Source organism: Aplysia californica, unplaced genomic scaffold (assembly GCF_000002075.1).
Source record: "Aplysia californica isolate F4 #8 unplaced genomic scaffold, AplCal3.0 scaffold00292, whole genome shotgun sequence".
NCBI classification, from domain to species: Eukaryota; Metazoa; Mollusca; class Gastropoda; order Aplysiida; family Aplysiidae; genus Aplysia; species Aplysia californica.
This window is the reverse complement of record NW_004797562.1, coordinates 502070-519959: the sequence shown is the minus strand read 5'-3', so window position 1 is coordinate 519959 and position 17890 is coordinate 502070. Positions and strand designations below refer to the sequence as shown.

Genomic DNA, 17890 nt, shown 5'->3' with positions numbered 1-17890 from the left:
CCTTCCCCTTTGAAATCATGAATTTGCTTGCAGCAGAACAGTGGCATCTAAGGAATGAAAATAATGTTTCAAAAGTGATCGCCAAATGTCGAAACATCAGTGTCAGTCTACCCGATCACAAGTGTATCTACAAAACAATTTCTTTCTGGCTGAAACAAAAAGTCAACAAACTTAGTCCAAGTGTTGCACAGTGACTGTTTTTTTGGCACCCTTGCATCCCTGTATATCGATAGATGTAGCTGTATATCTGTCCCACCATCTGAGCACAAAAAAATGCTTGGAAATGCAGCTGGGCAGATGAAGTCCGGTCGGGTAAAAAAAAAGCACGGCATAGGTCCTGGGGGTGCTCTGTCCTTGCCATGAGCAGCAGCGGTAGTGGTAGACACTGTCTCAGGCTTGGGTTGTTGTTAATAACCTCTTGTCCGATACAAACTTAAATTTTCAGCTTGTAAGTCTTGAACTATGAGGAGGAAATAAATTTAAATGACAACGCACTTGTGTTTAGTTTTAAAAACTCCCACTGCGTCACTGACCGGCTGACGTAAACAACTCCTTAGCAACCTGTGTTGTGTCAAATAAAAATTAGATCCATCAAAAAATATTTCCACACCAATTGGTACAAAATAACGAGTAAGAGATCAATTTCAATAAATAAATAAATAAATAAATAAATAAATAAATAAATAAATAAATAAATAAAAAACAGTTTTAAAAAACATTTTAAAATGGCTGTGACTTTATTCATTACGTTGGTGAGCTTGTTAGATCTACACACTGATAGCGTGGATGAAGACACTTACCTATTTCCGGACCCGCTCCTCGCACAAAGAGGAGGTTCATTTTCTTCGTTCTCCCTCTCAGAGTCTTCTGATTCCATTTTGACTAATTTTTCGACCGTTTTCGGAGCGCCCGTGAGCTTCGCAAAAACGCGAAAAAATTTAGAATGGCGGACGGAACGCAGAAATTGAGGCTGTCAAGTCGCGTAATTTCAGAGCGAGAACTTTATTATAAATCAATTTTAATTCCTATTTCAGATTTTTAAGTCAATTTAGCTATTGTTAATTGATAAAATTACCTTACAATATCTTTATTTATAAAGTAAATTTATTTAATGGGCGAAAACACACACACACACACACACACACACACACACACACACACACACACAAACACACACACACACAATCACACGCACACACACACACACACACACACGCACACACACACACACACACACACACACACACACACACATACTGTGGAATTTCACCACTACTATTTATCATATTTTTATATATGGATAGAATTACAAAAGAGGCCAACACAGAACCAGACGCCCTAAATGAATTACTCTTCGCTGATGACCAAAGCCTGGCACACAAAGATGAACGAAGTCTCCAGTATATAGATCTATATATTATATAAAATGTGTGTGTATGTGTGTGTGTGTGTGTGTGTGTGTGTGTGTGTGTGTGTGTGTGTGTGTGTGTGTCTGTGTGTGTATGTGTGTGTGTGTTCTCTACATGAGTTTATGCAATTATAGTACTGCAAGAACTGCTGGAGTTATTCTGTTTTTCACTCGACCATTTCATTAGTTATCGTTCATACAGAAGTGTATCACTGTGTTAGACACAGCATATTGTATGTTGAAGTCTGAGGGCTTCTTACTTTCATGGAAAAATCTAAATGAAATAAACTTTTCGATTTTGAACCCAGAAAAGTGCGAGAGAGTGAGTTCCTACAAAGGCGTGAAGAAAAACTTCGGCGGAAATGTCGTCAGCGCAAAGCTTATTTCTTCTCTGGGAGCCGGCGGTAGCGGAGGATACGGTGGAGGCTACTACCACTGCACTGAGAATGTGGATTACTTCTTCCAGGGCTCCCAATTCGTTGTTCTAGCAAACTGCAAGGCCGTTTTCAAAGTGTGCTATGAAGACACAGCCACTGAGGCGCCCGCTACTACGCTAGCCCCAGGTAAGTCTGTTGTGCGTGTGGGTTTTTTTAAAGAGAAGCCGCCGTATGGAACGAATCTAGCGACAATATATCAAAATAGAAGTCCTTACGACGTTTTGAATCTAAATATCTTATTGGTAACATTGAAGGGATTGGAATTGCCAGCCAAGGTGCTCTAAGTGTTGATTATTTCCAAACTTTGAGTAGACTTTTGTGCTCACCTTCGAGCGTACCAATACTGCCTGATTTGTGGGATTTTCTACGGTTCTGTGCCGACATACCAAAGCCCATAGATTTTATTGATCAAGCCTTTTTGAACTTTTTGAAAAAGTATGTAAATTGTGAATTTGAGGCCATGCTTCAAAATCAAGTCTAAAAAAGATAAGAATATTAGAAATATTAGTAAGATTTTTAAATGACTTGGCCTGTACTAAAATGTCCATAAGACATTCGCCAAATAGAATGCTGTGCAGGAGGTAACTTCAACATAATCATAAAATCACTGCTTCCCTTCCTTGATTTGGGAACATCGTTGCAGTCAAATTCCTCATAGACGTAGGCCTGATCTATCTAAATAGAATAATGAGCAATGTGAACAATATTCGAAGCTATATCATTGACACATAAATAGGGCAACTCTCATAAACAGCCACGTGCACGGATTATGAAATTAACATTTAGAAAATTAGACAGGTAGTATCTACTTGCAAGAAGTTGAGGGGGACTAATCCTAAAAGTTTCCTGACTGCTCTCTGATGCATGTATTTCCCTCGACTTCTATAGCCCTATAATCAGGTCTTCGGTATGTTATGGCATCGGCTCCTGGTGGTCGGTCGGTCAAAAAAGGTTAATAAAAGACTTTTGAATTTGAAATCAAATGGATAATACATTATAGTATTGTAATCTCTGCTTTCTTTGCCTTCGATTTGTATATTCACATCTTCAGTTAACTCTGTTTTTAGAACATCTTGAGACAATTATTTCCGATGCGCGTTTAAAAGTTATCATAATTACGTTTTGCCTAAAGTGGGAATAAGTATTTAATGAGATATGCACTCGATTGTTTTGGCGAGTGAACATACAATGATATTATGATTTATTTTCTTTCACAACTCAATGATGCTGCCTCGGAAAAGAAGTTTTGTCTAAAATCGTATTTCTATTGTAGGAAATATTTTCGTGTTTGACCTCATCTGTATCAAGCTCTTTGTCTCACTTTGATCGCCCTGTCAAAACAAGTCAGCCTTCGCACCCTGTGCTAAGGTATTGCATAGCCTTGATTTATCGCTCATTTCAGCACTGTGAGATTATGAAATAAGTAAAGAGGTAAGTGGAGAACTTTGAAAACTCCCCAAAGTCCGGAGTTCTAACCAAGATCATCTGCACCATAATAAGCATGGTGTCAGCTGAGCTATCGCCCCCTCCCAGTATAAAAGTGTGGCGTGGCATTTCGAAGACAAGGAGCTTGGTCCCAGTGGCGATGGGTTGGTCAAAATGTGGGTAGGGCTTTGAAATGAGGGTAAGTTGAGTTCAAAGGCAGGACTTCATAGGTTCAGAAGAAATTCTAGATAATGTCTGGTGAGTGTGTTTGTTTCTGTATTATGTGTGTGCATGCGTGTTTGTCACAAACACACACTCACACGCACACATACAACAGTGACTAGATTAGACTGTGTAGTCGCAGAGAGCAAGACATTCCTAATGAGGACCCAATGAGCGTGATTTGGTTATTGGGTCCCGGGGGAAAGTGTGTCATGAACTTTCCCCCCATAGTCTGGGATTGCAGAGAATGCTAACTTATTTATATTTCAAACTAAATTTCCTTCGACATAGCCGATAGCAGGCCTACTCATCATCATCAAGTGCTAAATCTGCGGCAGACGTCGGCGACCTTGGTTCTCTATTCATTCCTTTGCTCGGATGTTCTGAAAAAAAAAGCTACGTTACCCTGATCTTTCCACATTACCCAACTGTTCAGGTGCTGTAAGTTGGTTGCCCTGGGCCTACCCATGCCTCGCTTGCCTTCAGTTTTGCCAGTGAGAGCTAGATGTTCAAGACTTTATGTCTATTCAGGTGTCCCAAAAACTGCATATTTTGTCTTTTCCTGATTGTTTTTATCAGTGAGCGTCCCATGTGGGCTTCATCAACTACTACATCATTTGATTTCTTTTCTTTCCAAGATATTATAAGCAGTCTCCTTAGAAACAACATTTCTGTTGCTTCTATTTTTATTTTCATTGTCTTTAGTGATTGTCCAGCATTCACAGCCATATTTAAAAAAAAAAAAACCAAACAATCCTGTATTCCTGAGTACAGAACCAGAATGTGAGAACGTCCATATCGTCAAGAAGGGAAATAGAGAGTTTGGAGGCGATATCATCAGTGTGGAGGTCGTCAAGGGCATCGTCATCAGGAGTAATTCGTACGGGTACGGCCCAGCCAGCTACGGGTACGGCAGTTGTTACGAAGGCTCCGATTACTCCTTCAGCGGAAGTGTCCTCTCAGTGAGAAGCTGCTCCGGTGTGTTCAAGGTGTGCTACGAGAGGCCGCAGACAGTTGCCCCGGCAACCACTGTATCACCAGGTACGATGCGATAAATCAGCACTGCAACACTGGCAGCGGAAAGAGTGCACATGAAAAATGTAGAATAAAAAAACACACACACAGGCTCAAGAACAACAGCAGAAATAGAAAAACATCATCTTCAACAATAACAACAAGAACAATAACAACAACAAAAAGAACAACAACAACAACAACAAAGACCACAACAACGACAATAACATCAACAAAAACTACAGCATCAACACCAACAATAACACCAGCTACAACAGCAACATATTGTGTTATGCTTTGCATCATCATCATCATCATCATCATCATCATCATCATCATCATCATCATCATCATTGTATAAAGAAGGTATTAAAACAGTTAAGACCTTGTTGTATTTCCAAAAAAATATATATATTTCACAGTTCAACGTTTCGCCAATAAGGTTTCATCAGGAACATAGTATTTGGGAAAAATAAATGGGTGATGACGCCACAGCAACAAAGTGTTCACTATAAGTTACGTATTGGTGTGGATTGGACAATATCGGAAATATCTCCATCACCATCATCATATACACAGGCTATAAAAACTAAAGTGCGTACATAAATGTCTGAATATTTAAAGGAGCGGTGAGTACAAATCGCCGGAGAGAAGGGAACACTAAAGCCAGAAGTGGTAGAGAGAGAGAGAGAGGGGGGGAGGTGGAAAGGTGCGTGGAAGTAAGGAATATAATAACAGAAGGGTGCGGTGAACACAAATCGGAAAGGCCAGAGAAAGAGAAACACTAGGGCCAGAGGTGGCAGAGAGAGAGGGAAAGGAAAAGAGGGAGAGATAAAGACAGAGAGAGAGAGAGAGAGAGAGAGGGGGGGGGGAACATATGCATGGATGTAAGGAATATAATAACGGAAGGGTGCGGTGAACACAATCAATGAGTCGAAAAGGCTAGAGGAGGGGAAACACGAAGGCAAAAAGTGGAGAGAGAGAGAGAGAGAGAGAGAGAGAGAGAGAGAGAGAGAGAGAGAGAGAACTAGTACGTGGAGGTAAGGAGTATAACAGAAAGGCAGGGAGGTAAGGAATATAATAACGGAAGGGTGCGGTGAACACAATCAATGAGTCGAAAAGGCTAGAGGAGGGGAAACACGAAGGCAAAAAGTGGAGAGAGAGAGAGAGAGAGAGAGAGAGAGAGAGAGAGAGAGAGAGAGAGAGAGAGAGAGAGAGAGAGAGAGAGAAAGAGAGAGAGAGAACTAGTACGTGGAGGTAAGGAGTATAACAGAAAGGCAGGGCCAAAGGGAGGGTGTTGCAGGAACATAAGGGGTGAATAGTACGTTACGTTGTAAATTTTAGGTCCTTAAAATGGGGCTCGTCGATGTTAAGGCCATTGAGAATTTTGTGAGACCCCAAGTTCCAAATCCACATTGATTCTCTTTGGTTAAGTTTTTCTTTAGTAGGATATTGGACTATTTCAATTCCCTGAAGCTGCAAATCGGAGGTACCATTGTGACCAGGACTGTTGAAATGTTGGCCAACTGGTGTGCTGGAGTTTTTCTGGACTGAATACCTATGGTTATTAAACCTAGCTCTTAGTGTGGTGGTAGTTTGACCTACATATTGAGCTGGACAGACTTTACAGGATATGAGATAGATTACATTTTTGGTTTCACAAGTGATGCTGTGGGAAAGTTTTCTTTTAAAGTGGGGGCCTTCTACAAAGTTGGTTACTTTCATGTAGGCACATGTTTTGCATCTAGGTTTTTGACAAGGATAATTTTGAGGCGGGGAACATGGGTTTACCGGAAGTGAGGACGTGGGTGTTACTGCTCTAGTGCGAATGAGGAGGTTGCCAAGATTAGGAGGCTGACGAAGTGCAATCAGAGGAGGGTCGGGGAAGCAGGCTTTCATTTTGTCTGATTTTTCCAAGATGCTTTTGTGTTGGCTGTGGATTTTATGTACCTTAGGTAGTTTTTGGTGATGAGTAGTGACGAAAAATGGTCTTTTCTGTTTTGGCTTTAGGGGTTTGTAGGTCAGGAGGGTTGTGCGGTTCAATTTGCTGACTTTCTCGATAATGGGCGTTATAAAATCTTTTTGGTACCCACTGTGAAGAAGGTTGACTGTGAATTCCTCTATCCGTTATTTAAAAGAATTTTCACAGGAGCAAATGCGGCGTAGTCTAAGGGCACCACTATAGACCACAGAACGGAATATATGTTTAGGATGGTTTGAAGAAGGTGGGAGGTAACGATTTGAGTCGGTAGGTTTTTTTGTACAGGTCTGTCTCAATTTGGTTATCTGCAATGAGAAGGGACATGTCCAGGAAAGAAGTGGACTTATCTGGGCTGGGATAAGTAAATTTGATGTAGTTGTGCACCTTGTTCAGATCAGTGAGAAATTGTAGGGTTGTTTCAGAGCAACCATTGTGCAAGGCGATAATGTCATCATCATCATCATCATCATCATCATCATCATCATCATCATCATCATCATCATCATCATCATCATAATCATAATCATAATCATAATAATAATCATAATAATCATAATAATCTTAATGATAATGAAACATGGTGAAATAGCATATGTTTAACACCCATTTCAACACTACATGTATTAGGTTATTTAAGAGGCGGGACTTCTGAGTTTAACGCCCATCTCCGAAAGGACCAATCTCGAATCCGGTAGCCTAACCGCTAGGCCACCGACTTATATTAATAACAATAATGATGATGGTAATAATAGTAATAGTTAAATAGATCTAGTAATTACTTACTTACTTGGTTGGAGAATAGGGTATCATTGCAGGTGGTACCATGCCATTTCATTATCCATGAAAGGGTTGACTTGCTGATCGTGCCAGTTGGATATTTTTCTGGCTTTTCCATGCAGGTTGATGTCCCTCCCCATAGTACCAAACGAAAAACAAAAAGCAAATCTCAACCTGAGTAGATTAGAAGTTTTATGACAGTTTTAAATTCAATATACAACTTTCGCCCTGTTCGGGCTTCATCAGGAACATGATTAACGGCCACTACTATTACGCCCACTCCTTGGAGGTTCTAGGTGCTTCACAATGAAATAAGATTTAAATCACCTTTCCATGCATTCTGGCCCATTCAACACACAGCAATTATTTCAAACTAGCAGGGCCCACTTTCGATGAAAGGGATGATCGGTGCATTAACCATAAACTGAAAGTCATTGGCATACTATATTTACACTCTACTGGAATGGAGCAATAAATCTTGAGAGATGCAAAAAAATTAGAAGGTCTAGATCTATTCTCTAAAAACGAAATGCACATCGCAAAATATCACTTCCGGCACTTCCGCCGAGAAGGACAGCTCTACGCATATTTGTTTCGTTTCTCAGTTGAATAATCACAAAGACCAAAGAAGGACGGGAACTTTTTGTCAAATATATTTGTCTAAATTCAGGAAGAAATAAATTAAAAAATTGGGCTTCGTCATGGGGACCTATCTATCTTTTCGCAGGTACTTGCCAACTTTCAACTCTGTAGCTGTCGTAGTTTTATGTGGCGTCGGTGGCCTAGTGGTCAGTCTCTCGGACTCGCAACCGTAAGGTCGTGGGTTCGAATCCCGTCAGGGGCCCGTCGTTGTGTCCTTGGGAGAGGCACTTTACACGAATTTTCCTCACTTCACCCAGGTGGGAATGGGTACCCGGCTATAGACAGCGAAAGATCTTGTCAGTTTGTTAGTGTTTGGGCGCTTAATCAGCTGCTTGCACTGTATGCTTCCCGGGAAGCTGAGAATGTTTCGGAGTGTTCTGTGGTCTGCTGGGGTAATAATATAGTGTAAAGCGCATACAGCCTGCAGTTGAGCGGGGATATGCGCTATACAAATGCTATTTATTATTATTATTATTATTATTATTATTATTATTATTATTATTATTATTATTATGTGAAAAGAGACACATGTGTTTCCAAGTTGTCAAATATATAATACATACCTCATACGCTTGCAAAGAACAATAATTATTAAACTAACAGACTGTCACTATGGCTTCTGATCACACTTTCTGTTGAAATAGAAATCAAACTAGTTAGTGGACGCTCTCGTGGCTTAGAGATTAAGGGGTTCGCCTCTCATTCAAAGGCCCCGGGTTCGAATTCGGGTAGCGACAGAAAAAAATGTCTTCTCTAAAATTGTCTCCTTTCATCTCCTTTCCTGCTCTCTAGCAATGTTCTGTCGTCTGTTTTCGTCTCCACTTTCTGCTCCAACCCCTTCACCTCCGTTTACCCCCTCCTCTGCGCTTTTGACTCTTTCTGCAGCCTTTTTACTGCTACTCCTTGGCTCCTTCTTACTGCTGTCTTTCAGCCACTCCCCTGATCTTCTGGTAGGAAAGATCTACACCTAGCTTTCTCGGACAAGGGCTCAAACTCTCGGAGGTCCCGTGTGCAAATTGCGCACGTTAAAGATCCCTTGGTGGTCTAAAATCGATAACAGTAGGCTTGGCCGCCACCCAGGCAAAATGCAAAATTTCCTACCTACTGAAAATGTTTAATGTGTCTCGCGCGCTCATCTTATGCAGTTGGGAGTGCCGTAAAAAACTTACAAAAAACAAACAACGAACAAACAAAAAACTAGTTAGTAAAATAGGATTTAAATACATGTTTTTACTTCAGATTTAAATGCTGTCCAAGTAGGAGCCTCTATAAAATGCAGTAGGAGGGAAATCCACACTGAGGGAGCAGCTGCCGAAAATGCCATTTATTCATTCAGTTTTATGAGGCTCAGTTTTGCGTTTTATTTAAAGAAAAAAAAATTAATGGACCGTAAATTTCGAGATTGAATTTACTCCTGTCGTCAATTAGAAAGATATCTTGGTGCAAAATCGTATAACACATTACTGCAAATGTGTAATAAACAAGGGCTTTGAGAGAGAACCAGTGTAGCTCTGAAGGAATGATGTTGTGTGTTCTCTTATACACTTTTGAAAAAAATGCTCTCGCAGCTTAGTACTGAAGTATTTGCATTGCATTGATTAGTTCTGGTGTTGTTTTTATAAGGAGTGAGTTGCAAAAGTCAATGCTGGACAATAGAAATTATGACGTCAAAACAGCTTGCACTAAGAAAATTAATTCCATCTTTTTAGACAACAAACATCCCTTGTTCCCTCAAATAAAAACATCCGTCAGAAGCAAAAGACCTAGGCTTCTGATCTGTAATAAAGAAAGATACAGAAGGTCATTTTTACCATCATCTATCAAAATGCTTCCATCTTAACCATCTTGTATAAGTATACTTACGACCTTAGAGCATGCATCAAAATAACATTGAGTGTGTATCTAGCGTACGATTTTTATTGTTTATATTGCTGCTCATTTATATTATGCATTTGATTGTAAGCCTACTTGTGTGTGCATGTGTGTGCACGTGTGTGCGTGTGTATGTTTGTGTATGTATGTGTGTGTGTGTGTGTGTGTGTGTGTGTGTGTGTGTGTGTGTGTGTGTGTATGTGTACACGTGGTGGAACACCAAACCAATGTGCCAGGATCTGGACAATAAAGATGTATCTTATCTTATCTTATCTTATCTGTCAGTGTCTTAAGAGATGTCTTGGTGCCATTACGATTCTTCGTATCTCTTAATATGCAGCCTTACATATATTTTGTAGTTGTTGGTGCATAGAAAATTTATTGACAGATATAACTTCTAAATTTTTTGCCTTTGCTTTAAAATCACTTTCTCCAACAACAAGATGTTCAGTCCTATCAAATTCTGTCACCACAGACTTTGGCTTCCATAAAATCATTTGGGTCTTATGGTCGTCATTCAGGTCTTGACTTTGAAAACACGTCTTGTCATGATTTGAGCTGTTAAAATGCATTTGACTGGCTCTTGGGACATAGGCATCTGGGTGTCGTCTGCGTAAATGTGACAGGAACTATCATGACTTCTTATGAAGGAACTAAGTGGTGTTGTGAACAAGGAGTGTAACAGTGGTCAGAAAACAAAGCACTGTAATACGCTAGTATAATAAAATTATGTAGTATAGGGCCTACAGGCAATCAATAAAAAGATCCAATTTCTGATTGTGTTAAAAAATATCTAGTCTTTACGCTTTTCCTTTCATGTGAGAAAGATTATGAAAATAACATTTTGGAGCTTCTTTTCGAGATAAGGCCTTGAGCACGAACGCTAAAACATAAACAATTGACTTTAATTAATTTTCCCGACCATGTGGCGGGGGGTCGCAGGGGCTGTGCACTGTAAATTAGCCCCAGCTCACAATTATGTCAAGTGTGTGTCAGTGACACGGCGTTTTGGGACACTAGGGTGTGTCCTTGAACAAGGCACGATAACCGTAGCCCAAAGAGCTAAGAACAGCGCGTCGCTCAGAGGCGACCAGCGATGGTGTGTAGATTGTCTGTGTTTACTATACTGTGTATTATTTATGCATTTATGTACTGCTTTCCGAAACAAATTTATTTTCTTGTATTTTTATTTTTATTTAGTTAATCCTGATCACTGCGTGTCTGCTTGGGTGCGTAACCCTGGTCTCCTGCTTTGTTTTGGATAAGAACAGCGGAAACGGTATCACTTTCTGTGAGCTTGCGCAGAATGTAGCTTATTTCACTTTCGTTTTGGAGGTTTCTGTCTCTGTCTACACACGTGGTTCTAAGGTGTCGGAAAATTTTGTCCCTTCTTGTTGATTGTTTTCGTAATAGGTATCGGTGACTTAACTATGCGCTTGGGATTATTTAGCACATCTAGTTAATCTAGCTCTAATGTATCGTGGAATGTATACTAGAAACGATAAAATACTATCGCAGGCTGCTTCTTTATGCGCAGGAACATTCCAAATAGGGTTGCGCACTAATGCAGACCAAATTTATTCTGTCCGTTTAAGTGCGTAGTATCGGCTTTTTTGCTATTTGGCATTGATAGCGTGGCTTCTAGGCCCTTTGGTTGTTTTACTTATTTCTTTATGACCTGCGTTGCACACTGAAACAGACTGTTTTCTTTCCGTTTGGATGCGTTATATTGCCATTGAAAGATGATCAGAAAGTATTCTTGTCAATATTAATTAATATGGAAATGTTAATCTCCAAAAATGTTCATTTTCTTCTTTTCACCTCTTTTTCTTCTTCTTTTTTGTCCTTTTCCTTTAAGAAAACTAGTCTAGGTATAGTCTAATTCTTGTTTTCTTATTTCCCCTTCTTGTGTCCACAGCACCTTTCTTTTTATCCATTATCAAAACACATACACACGGTATAAGCAAGGAAATCTCCCGTTAGGGGGCGCACAGCTCCCAAAAAGAACACGCCTTATTGACCTTGGCCAGTTCCGGTCAGTACAGGAACTTTTTGCAAGGAAAAGAAGACAAGGCCAAGATAGAGAAAGATGAAAAGTGCCAAAAAAGAGCTAGATCTTGATCTAGAGCTGTAATCATGGTGCTTTTGCGCACTCAACCAGTCGATATGTTGCACCCAAACAGACACCTTGCGCATCAACCAGACACTCGTTACCAAACAAATACAACCACAACATATAAGAATTTTAAACTGCTGGGTTTTGTAATGTGCTACACCGTATAGAGGAAGTCTTTCTAACTTCTGGTGAAAAAATCATGAAGATCGACCTGTAACTTCCAGAGATATTCACAAAAGATCGTTTACGGTATAGCGCAGTAACGGACTGATATATTCACAGAATCATTTTTTTTAATCTTTTTTTTTAAACAGACACTTCCTCCAAAATTCTTTTAAATTCTTGCAAAACAGCGATATTGTCCTCAATTAGTCGTGGCTTTAGTGACAGTCCAAAGCAATACAAGATAGTTTAAGTCCTAAACTTCAGGTTGTCGCGATAAACACACATCTCCAGCTTGTATTATCATAATAATATTGTTCATTTTTAACCTTGTTTTGAGTATTATTTGTTAAACGTTGTTTCTATTTTCTCTTCCTTTTCTGTATGCAGTTTCAACTGGTTTATAGACTTTTCCAACTGTAATATCCCCGCCCCCACCCCGCCTTTCAATCAGTAGTGTATATATGCTATATATCCTTTGTTTACAGATATATGCAAAAAAGTGGTCTCCTATTACGGTGTGAAGAAAAGCTTCAATGGCGAGATCGTCAGTGTGAAACTGGGTCCCACATTAGGAGTGAAGAGTCCTGGAAACGGATACGGCTATGGTAACAGTTATGGTTCCGCTCAAGGAAGAGGATACAACCAAGGGTCTGGGTATGGATACGGCAGTAGGTATCCATCACTCGGAAACAGTCAAGGATATGGTTACCCTTTGTCACAAGGTTATGGGTATAATAGCGGGCGTCAGGGAAATGGCTATGGACACGGTTATTCGACATGTCGGGAGGGCTTGACTTACTACTACCACGGCAACGAATTCGTCGCACTGTCACAATGCAGGGCTGTGTTCACCGTTTGTTACCGGGAGACAGCAACAACAGTTGCACCAGCAACAACAGTTGCTCCAGGTTGGTTTGCTTGTTCAAATACTATAGTTGTCCTTTCCTTTTATCAGTGTCAGTATTGTTGCGCATGCAGAAAATTAATTGGAGTACGATTCAAGAGTGGGGATTTTCAAAAATTAAAAGAGTATCTCCATATGTCTGACTTGATTTTGTATCTGTCTCAGCCCGGGTTGCTCTGACAGACACGGGTCAAAGCAATCTGTTTCTTCTAAATTATCTCAGTTAGGTCTATGGGGGCGTGGAACTTCTGCTATTACAATTTCTTTTACACCCTTTTTCAACTGAAGAGCTTTGTTTGAAAAACAAAACCTCTAATCAAACGTCATTCTCCGAAAGGACTGATCAAAGTGTATAACAAGGAACTTTGAAAAATGAATATATATATATATATATATATATATATATATAATATAATATGTGGCTATCAATAGGTACCAATTTTCAGCTGCTGGTGAGGTAAGCATGTGATCCCTCATAACCCATAAGCCCATCCCAGAACTCATACACAAATCGTACGTGAGATGAGTGGTCACTGTTTACCCAGTCTGTAACAAAATTACAAAGGACGTCAACATGAACTTGTGACAGAAGCGCCACTCGTTCTTCGAGTGGTGGCGACCCATGTGTTTGTTTTAACATGGCACTCCGTCTCCCTCGTCATATACATTTCGTTTTATTGTCACTCTTGCGCAAAATCAGCAACAAAATAAAAATAACAAACAAAATACAAACCAACAACAACAAAAACAGCAACAATGATACTTTCGATTGGGACTTCAGTTGGGAATGGTTTGTTTTCTTCATCTTGATCAATCCTGCCTAAGACAGCCACCTGCCGTATACGGCCACTTTTCTCCTTGACAATGGGTGGCCGTCTTACACAGGTTTGACCGTATATATATATATATATATATATATATATATATATATATATATATATATATATATATATATATAATCCAATGTCCAAGAATGCTCTTCAAAGGTTCCCATGTCGCGTGCTTTTAAGCTCGGGTGGGCGATAAAACAAATGTAAGGATAACGAAAGAGTGAGGAGAAGCATTGACGAAATATCATAATATAAGAATGAAGAATACATTTCACGCCATTAAGGGGCTGATGATATTTAACTGAAATATCTTAAAATTGTGACGATGTTGTCTTTCTAGACAAGATGAGGAAGTGGAGGTGGTAAGCTCTTACAAGTATCTTGGTGTTACAATCGATAACAAACTTGACTGGCATCTCTACGATGCTCTTGAGCATAAAAAGTAAATCAAAGAATGTTTGTTTTAAGGAAATTAAGAAGTTTCCGTGTTGACAATAAGATTATGTCCCTTTTTTTACCATTCTACAAATGAAAGTGTGCTATTATTTAGTATTTGCTGCTGGGGTGTGAATTGTAAGGTGGAAGACAAAGAAACATTTGATAGAAACATTAAGAAAGCCATCAAGATCTCTGGATATGATTTTAATAGAATGGATGAAATATATAACACCACACGTATAAAAAATATAAAAAGCAATATAAACGACCCATCACGACCTTTCCAAACAAATTGTAAGATCACGCAGGGGCAGATATGTACAACCAAAACCAAAGAAAGAAAGGTATAAAAGATTTTTTTTTACCATCTAGCATAATAGGGGGTGCCCACAAACGCGTTCAGGTCGGGTCGGGTCGGGTCTGGTCGGGCCTATCGGGTCGGGGTTTCAGTGCACACTACAGCCCCGCGCGATTGTACTCGACGCCCTGGAAGTTAAAGTAGAGAAACCTTTAACCTACATGCGACTACACAACCCAGACTACGATTGGCTGGACCTTTGACCCATGAATACATAAAAATATGCCTACCGTACTCTTGGACTCTGTGTGTGTGTGTGTGTGTGTGTGTGTGTGTGTGTGTGTGTGTGTGTGTGAGTGTGTGTGTGTGTGTGTGTGTGTGTGTGTGTGTGTGAGTGTGTATTCGTGAGTGCTTGCTTGCTTGGTAACTTGCTTTAGTCTATGCGTCCACCAAAATAAGATCATTTCCAGGCCAGGCTAATGTACGACGTTTTTGCATGGTGTAGAAGCGACTCAAAACGATCCGCGTCCACCGACATCAGACCAGCTAAACCTATTTTTAGCCCATTGAGTTATGATTACGAGACCAACAGACAGCACTGGAGATTTATTTACCACTTTAAAAAAACTAAAAAGCAACAAATTATAATTATGGGAAAAATTGTTGGTAAGTTGGGAGGATGAGAAGAAGGGGAAAAAAAAAAGCTCGGACTGAGATTCGAACACACGCTCACAAAATAATACTTCGCGTTTCAAACGCAGACACACTGTTCACTCGGCCATCAGAACTGTTATCAGCGACGGGTAGATTAAGCTTCATAACAGCACTGTTTCAGGAAAGGCAAAGCGACATAATAAATCGAGATGTAGATCTAGAATCTAGGCCTAGATCTAGTGGACCTGTAGACAAGGTCTGGAGTAAACTAAAAATTGGCGGAAAATTGGAAGCACTAAACATTAGAGAACGTAGATCTAGATCTAGACACGTCCTTAGCTAGATTCTTGGTCTAACATGGCCTATTTTTAGCCCTCCTGAGAACGAAATAATCTAGATCTAGATCTAGGTCAAGTGCTTTGATTTCAGTTTTTCTGCTGTTTTTCAGCACAAATCTTATATTGTACAACCTATTATAATGCGATACAACTTTATTGATCATGTAAAGTGCAATGAAAAAGCAAAAATGTACTTAAAGATGCAAATTTCCTTCCAAAATGAGTCGAATCGAGGCCACAGTATTACTTAAATGTATTCATGGGTCAAAATGGACACGTGACTCAGCCTTGTTGTGATTGGCTGCAAGCCACCCGATCGCGCGATTCGCAGGCCAGAAAACAAACGCGTTTGTTTTTGTAGGTCACCGATCGTGTCGATCGGTTTGTGCCACGATGGCCGCTTTGCGCCCTCAATTTGGCTAGCCCTGACTACCCGATGGGCCCGACCCGGCCCGACCCGGCCCGACCCGACCCGACCCGATCGCGTATGCGGGCACCCCCTATTGGGCTTTTGTCAGAATGAGCATAGGTGTGTGTTGCTCCTAGAGATGTATCTATGTATAACTCCAAAGGTCTTGTATTTAAATTCCTGTCTGTGGTTGAATGATGCATTTGATGTGAATGTACATTTTGTCGGCTTTACTTCTCTTTTCATATAGAATTTTAATGAGAGTAATATATAATTTAAAAATGTTATGTATGCATGTGTTTTTACGGTCCTATACAGAAAAATTTCCCTCTGGGATAATAAAGTATTATCTTATCTTATCTTATCTTATCGTATCTTATAATAACTCCAAACTGTATCAGACGGCGAGGGGTATTATGGAAGAGAATACTAAAATTATATGTGATGTAAGACTCTAAGACGATGGATAAATAAGCCATGAAATTGATCCCGGCATGGTGAAATCTATCTTGTCAAATACCTCTGTCTGAGTTGAAGCAATGCTAAACGTTACAAATTGCTCCGATGTGGGCGTAAAAGGTTAACAATCAAATTTACGAATAACCACACTCCAGAATGTTGTTCCCTTTTCGACAGAGCCCAAATGCAGAAAGTTCAAAGCGTACGCCGGAGATGACAAAGAATTTGACGGCGACATTGTAAGCGTCAGACTCCTGAAGGCGTTCAGAAAACCAGGTTACGGTTACCGTGAGCCCTCGTGCAAGGAAGGAAAGGACTACGTGAGCAGCGGCAACGTTTTGCACGTGCTGCAGTGTGCCGGGTTCTATGAGGTGTGCTACGAGGAGAGGTTCACCACATTGCCGGCCACAACTGTTGCTCCGGGTACGTCTTTGCCCCAAAACATTTGGGGTTTTTTAAGAAATATTATAGAGTAAACATACTTGACCTCTCTCCTTCTCCCCACCACACTCCCTCACGTCCCCGGATGCACGTGTTTGCGGGCCAAAAGAGTGGCATCGCCTCCATCTGCTCGGACAGAAGGTTGCCTTCGTTTTCTTTCTCTAATAAAAGTTCTTATCAGAGCAGTCATTTTTAAGTGTCAAAAAGAATTAACTCTCTAGAAATGTCTCTCTTCAGTCAAATCAAAGGATAGTTAATATTACAAGACACATAACTTCTTTCATTTAGTTTTTGCTACTTCGCAACGTGTGCCAGGGACGGACCAAAGGGAGGTCCAAGTTGGGGCTTCCCACCAATATATTATTATAGTAACATCGAGACCAGTGGCAAAGCGTCTATATAATCAAATAAATAATCACAGCTTCCCTTTCTAAATTTAGAACATCGTCGCAGTCCAACTCCCCCATAGACGTAGATCTAGACCTCAAAAATTAAATGTAAAATGACGTTCAAAATCACCAATGAACAGTATGCCTAATTTTCAAAACCGTTTCATTATCACATAAATAACCTGTTCACACATTTCGGGCTACTCCATAAGCAGTCACATGCTTTGATTATGTAAGTTTAAAGTGCGGCTGGAAGAGTCTACAAGAAGAGTTGAAGGGAACATGTGCACAACAATCAAAATTGTTTCATTGCCACATATACCCTATTCACCCCTTTCGGGCCACTGTCATAAGCAGTCACAAGCACTGATTATGAAAGCTAACAATAAATTATTACTATGGTCGAGTCTACCTCACAAAAGAGAGGGGAACTAACTCCTATTAATCTCATGACTTCTGCAAGTTCTTCTTTTTTCCCTTGACTTTTTACCGTCCCATAACTAGATCGTGACCTCGATTATGACACTGGTTAGTGGTCGCAAAATGTTAGACAATAACAGCCAGATCTGAAATTTTAAAAAAATGATAAGTGTCATGTATTACATGTTGCATTGACACCTCTGCTTCTTTGTTTTTTGTTTGTGTATCCACATCTATAGTTGAATCTAATG

The 17890-nt window shown here is 40.1% G+C and overlaps 1 protein-coding gene across 1 annotated transcript in view; it reads left to right on the top strand.

Moving 5' to 3' along the window:
• Positions 1-17890, top strand: part of LOC100533317 (capsulin) — a gene marked incomplete in the record, with an annotated part of 101194 nt that overhangs the window by 59676 nt on the left and 23628 nt on the right. The window contains 4 exon segments of the mRNA NM_001204615.1: positions 1717-1971; positions 4267-4533; positions 12545-12967; positions 16567-16812. Of these exon segments, the coding sequence (NP_001191544.1) occupies positions 1717-1971; positions 4267-4533; positions 12545-12967; positions 16567-16812 (1191 nt within the window).